At 34.0% G+C, this 5,921-nt stretch overlaps 1 protein-coding gene across 3 annotated transcripts in view; it reads left to right on the top strand.

Annotated features, from left to right (window-relative positions):
* LOC108978657 (dipeptidase 1) overlaps positions 1–5,674 on the top strand; it is a 76,033-nt gene extending 70,359 nt beyond the window's left edge. For all 3 annotated transcript variants that reach the window (XM_018949040.1, XM_018949042.1, XM_018949043.1), the window contains exon 11: positions 5,313–5,674. In XM_018949040.1, coding sequence (XP_018804585.1) covers positions 5,313–5,420 — 108 coding nt within the window. In that variant the 3' untranslated portion in view covers positions 5,421–5,674. The remainder of the gene's footprint in view (positions 1–5,312) is intronic.
* Positions 5,675–5,921: the final 247 nt, after the last annotated feature.

The raw sequence follows: 5,921 nt of genomic DNA, 5'->3' as shown, positions 1-5,921 counted from the left end.
ATATTTTTTCTTTAATCCACTTGCGTTTGTAAGCAACGAAGTTCAAAACTAGACTGTCAATAAAGTTCTACTTTATAAAGTAGTTCCATAAACCAATGCTTTTTTTAACATTGAACTCAGATTTAAAATCTATATGTGACCTGGTCTACGAAATTGGAGCTAACGTGCGAAAACTAGTTTGTGACTTTTTGGATTCTATCACGTGAAAAAGCATCTCATCTTCCATCCGAATCAAYTAAGATTTTTTGACACCTAAGCCCCCTTTCCGTAGACCAGGTCACATATATTGAAGCCGAGATAGCAAATGCTAGTTTTTGCTTTCTATATACAGCCTGTTTCACAGAAATTTGTGTGTTTGTTTGGTTTCAACAAAAGTGTTTGCAAGTTAAATAGAAATAAAGCTTTTTTCCTTCGTGTCACCCTGTATTACATGTTTATTTCATACTTACTTTAGCGGCRTAGATTTATTTTTATTCAATACATATTCAACTAAGATTTCTTCAAAACAAACAGCAAATAAAGTGAAGAGTAAGAATATGTTTTTGTTGTAGAATTTTTAAAGTGTTAGAAAAATAAACTCAACTTTGAGTAAAGTGGAACTTCGTGGCTAGTTGTGCGTGTTTTGAATTTTTGCACTCAACGGCTTGACGTTGGCYGTTGTAAGAAATGGAAAAAAGCAAGGAAAGAAAATTTCGAGGAAGGAAAATTTATAAAAATATAAACTTACTTTCATGAAGCAACTACCAACAAACACTCACACATACATAYAAAATGTTAGGTAAACAACTATTAAAAAAAAAAAAATTAATAAACCAGTTACTTAACTAGTTACTCCACATACTAAAGCGATTGCTCTACGTAGCTGAAAAACTTGCAAATATATTTGCTTGATTGAGAATAATTTAAGTTTCCAACAGCGTTTACGAAAATGTTGAGGTAACTAATCTGTGTTAATAAGTAAATTTTTTTTTTAGAAAACTAACTGTTTGTAATAAGCTATATTAATTATTCATCAACTTGGTGCTGGCTAATCTGCATTAGGCAAAAAGGGTTGTCAAAATGTTATGCACACAATCATAMAATCATAGTATAATGTAAGTGTAAATGTTTGCGAAAATATAATCTCAAAAATATTTATATTCCAAGTATAAAATATAAAAGTATATAATCTGTAAACTAACCACAAACAAATATGAAATATATGCATTTAATATAATATACTMCGCAATACACTGAAAAAAATGTCTTTACATTTGTTGTTACGTGGGTGGGTAGTTTGCATCAACGTAAAAAAAAAAACAGCAAAAACATATATAACATAAAATTATAAGTATATAATTTCAAAAYTTCATTTGCGTTCAGCTTACAAATCTAAATTGCTTTTTAAAATTGTTACTTCAATAAAAAGTAACAGCTTCACTTAGTGGCAGAAAGCAGTGAAGTGTCCTTTGAATCATATAATGGAATAGATGAATAAAAATTAAATTCATTTAATAGTAAATTGTGACAAAAAAGTACCTGGAAATTGTAACAGCAGTCCCCGGGGCAAAGATATTTCAACAAAAAGGCTTACGGTGATTCAGTTGTATCAAAATTATAAGYTTACGAGTGGGAGAAAGTCTACAAAAACTGTCGAGCCATCGTTGAAGGCATGCTTCGTTCTGAAYGACCTTTGACCTCTTCAGCGTGTCCATTCGAATGATTTTGTTTGATATTTTGTGTATGAAATGCGTTCTTGCTCGACTTGTTCCGATAAAACTKAATTTGTTTTCAAAAAGAGTACGATTGTAATCGAATTTAAAGACAAAAATTCAATGAGTACCATCGATCAGCCACTGTACTCACGAGACTTTGCTTCGTATAATGTTTTCTTGTTCCCCAAACTGAAATTTCCGCGCCGAGAAACTCGTTTTCAGTGGATCAAAGAGATGAAACAAAATTCGCTGAAGGAGCTGAAGGCCATCTCAAAAGGGCTTAAGAAAAATGTTTCGAGAACTTCCAAAGYCATTAGTACAAATGGATTCGTTTGAGGGCAACAAAATAAATATGGATGAGGAATTAAATATKTTTAATTTTATTTATAATTTCCAGATACTTTTTTGTCAAAATGTACTTTAATTTATGTATATAAAGTTCATGGTAAAATTAAAGCAAGAATAGACTTAAATAGAAAACATAATTTTTAGTCTTTCTATTGTAATTTTTATTGAATCCCATAAGATAAGATCATTTATGGAACAACACACCGGACAAATAGTCTTTCCGTTTACATGGCTTTCCATAGATATGTGCACTCGTTTGTCGAAATTTTCCTTGATTACTTTGTCGATTTGTTGCAATAGCTCTGTGATTTTAAATACCGGTGAACCGTAGAAATGAGTGTTTTTTTGGTGAAAATAAAATATTTACTAATTTTGAGAAGGAAAGTAAAATAAATGTGTTCAGAGTATCGACCATTGCTTCTAACACATTCTGTCCACTTTTCTGTCTGTTTGAGGATACCATGAATATAGTCCAATTTTCGACTTCCGCGTAGGAAAGGAAGTGCTGCTCAGCTAATGCGTGTACCATCGATGAACACAAACCATAATCGAGCTAAGTTTGGTGAATACGGTGGGGGATTTAGCAGCTCCAAGCGAAGTACTTTGGTTGTATCTTGAAACGATTTTGCTTTGTGTGGAGCTGCATTGCATATATTATATTAATAGTTTCTCCAGGTTCTAGAAGCGTATGAGGTAACGCCCCCTTCTGATCCCATCAAACACTGAGCCTTGCCTTCTTCCCGAATTAATCTGTTTCTACAGGCAATATTGATGGTTGTCCCACATTAACCCATGATTTCCTCCGTTTAGGATTCTTAAAATAAATTCGCTTTTCAACGCCAGCGGAAGTTCGATGAAACCCCGATTTTCTTTCGTGGTGTGAGAAAGACACCAAAATCATTATCTTTCTTACACCAAAATCATTATCTTTCTCACACCAAAATCATTATCTGCTTCTGATAAAGCATGATCACCATAATGCCTCGACAAGCATTCAATGCGACTCTGCTGCACTTTTCTTCAAATTAAAAAAAAAATTAATGCTCTCTTTGCCGTACAAAATTTGACATTTTCAACAGAAAATTATGATGCTGTTTGTTCAGTGACTGTAAGATTATGGAATATGTTTGACAGATGTCATGCTAACCAAATAAAAAAAAAATGTAATAAAAAGAAATCTAATGTAGTTAAATTACACGTTCTAAGATACTGATTCTGTTCACCAAAACGAGAGAGTATACGACCTGGATAGTCTCATGCAGTAAATGAAGTGTTTCATGATCCGTCTTCTTAAAACTACATCATGGCCACATCAATAGCATCCAATTTGGGTAAAAGAAACTAGATTGTCACCTCGCGCTATCTTGCTTCAATRACAGTCACTGTATTCAAGTCAAAAAAGAAAAAAGAAAATAAATACAAATTTGTCCAATTATACTTACAGCTCAAAATCCACACATGTGAGTTCTAAAAACCCCAAAAGCGACAGTTTTAGCGAYTGACAAACCCATCAAGGTGAAAATGTGCTTCAACGCTTTGGATGATTTTGCTCGAAAAATTAGCATCAATTTTTTGATGCTCAATAATTATGTAATTCAACAAACTCACTTCTTCCTAGTAATGCTCCATTTTTGCTAGCCTAAATTTTCGGCTTTCTGTATTTGCTTAAGGTAATATGGTGTTTAAGTTGTTGGTGGTACAGCTTATACACCGTTTGAACAATAATGTAATTCATGAGCACCATGCCATTAAAGTCGAAGAACATAGAAAGCATTGCTTTACCACCCAACGCACTTCTAGAGTCTTTTTCGGTCTCAGCATGCCCGTATGCTTACACTGAGAAGAGAGAGCCTTTGTTTCAGCGTCATATCCGTAAAACCATGTTTTGTCACCTTCTAGAACACGTTTCAGTAGTTCTGTAATGCCGCAGGCTTTCACTTTTTCTWCATTTTCATCAATTGTTAATCTGCTGCGGCTTCCGGTGCGCACGTCATCTCCAACGTCTGCACGGCCAACTTGCGGGCTAAAACATGGACCATTTTCTTCAAACAAAGAGATGTCAACAATCGCTGCTTATTGATTCATATTTATGCTATAGATGAGCTGAAACATTCAGATATTTTATAAAACATTACTTCGAAATGCTCTCGGCTATCGCCAGAAAGAAATGGCTTTCCTTCAACTTTGTTGAGGGGACCATGAAAAAACTCTTGTAGTTTTTATTTTTATTTACCCTATTTTACTTAGATGTCAAAAAGTATGATATCGTAAGGATTTTAGCCTTAATCTGGCAGAGGCGGGCCATTCGAGGAGAAAACCGTTGAGAGGATTCTATCGCATCTCCTTCTAGACAGCTGTTGCAATTAGCTTTCGGTAAAATGTTCGATTTTAACATGTGTTAGAAGTTCTACAACCATTGCCAGGTGTATCTCTTTGAGAGCGAGGATCTCCCTGAACCTTCTATGATTTACTGCATAGTTGCTGATAGTTGACCAGCGCTTGCCGATTTGGTCGGAGGCCAAAGGTTGGGTAGTTCAGTAGGGAGCCACAGCAAGCAAAGGAGTCCGTTCTCGTCGCGCTGCTATTGAGACTGAAGTGCCTGTCCTAGCAAGCTCATCACCCTTACAATTTCCTGCTATACCGCAGTGGCCAGGCACCCGAACCAGTCTAATCATAAATAACTCGATGCAAGAGATGGAGGAGTCTAGTTTTGAATTTGGAAAAAAAAAAAACACCTGAATGAATATACAGCTAACTGTACAGTGGATTTGTGGAATATAAGGAAAAGACAAGTCTGGACAAATATCAAGCGGAGTGGTAATATTTGGACAAGTTTTGTAATTTAAGTACAATCATTCTTAGTAAAACAATATTTGATAATGTTAAGTGTTATGAATATGTCTTGTAGCATTGCATAGAATAAGAAAAAATGAAAGTTTCGGGAGTATTTTGAAAAATAGGAACAACTGGCGTTAATCAATCAATAGACAGAAAATCATAACCAAAATATACATACATATGTATATGTATATGTAAAGGTATATATGTATGTGCATATGTAGTTATATAAATCATTAACAATTCAAACAAATGCGCACATCTTGATGTTTATATTCAAAAAAACAAAAACAAAAAAACAAAAAAATAAAAAAATAAACAATCATAATAATAACTGAAATTAAACGATTTATTACCATCACACACAGTCGAAATAAAACGTCAGCTATAATCATAATCTTGTTTCGGTTCTTATCTTCTATTTCACTGAAGGTACGCGATCGTATGGAGCAGATAAAAGTTCCGCCTGTCGATCAAACGATACCACCCGAGGATATAATGGGAAGATCATACTGCCGTTATCAAGGACCACGAACGTGATTACCTTCCTAAGAGAATGCGTTAGAGAGCCAAGGCCAAACGTAGTTGAAGAATGAGAGTGTGAGGAGGAGAGAATGCTAGAGTGCRGTAGAATGGACGAAAGGAAGAGAGCATAACGCGCCACAACAACTTAACAACTTAAACAAGTAATGACTAATTATATTAACCACATGTGTTGGCAACAAATTGTAAAAACAAACGAATTTCATAAATTCGATGTACTCGTATTTCTTTCGCTGCGCACACAAACTTACAAAAACAGCAAAAACACTAAATAATAAAAATTCAATAAAAAAATTGTACGAATGTTGAATTACGAATTAAATATCTGCGAAGTATTAATATGTTTACGAGTAAAACTATAAATAGCAGTAAACTACACAAAAAGCAAAAACAAAAATTAATAACGGTGAGCACAAATTACAAATTGTAGTTATAAAATAAGCGTGTAAGTATACTCGTATGTTTGTATATATGAAAAACAAAAAATTCTTAATACAT

Source organism: Bactrocera latifrons, unplaced genomic scaffold (genome assembly GCF_001853355.1).
Source record: "Bactrocera latifrons isolate USDA-ARS-PBARC rearing strain unplaced genomic scaffold, ASM185335v1 scaffold_125, whole genome shotgun sequence".
NCBI lineage: Eukaryota > Metazoa > Arthropoda > Insecta > Diptera > Tephritidae > Bactrocera > Bactrocera latifrons.
This window is presented reverse-complemented; position numbering and strand designations above follow the sequence as displayed.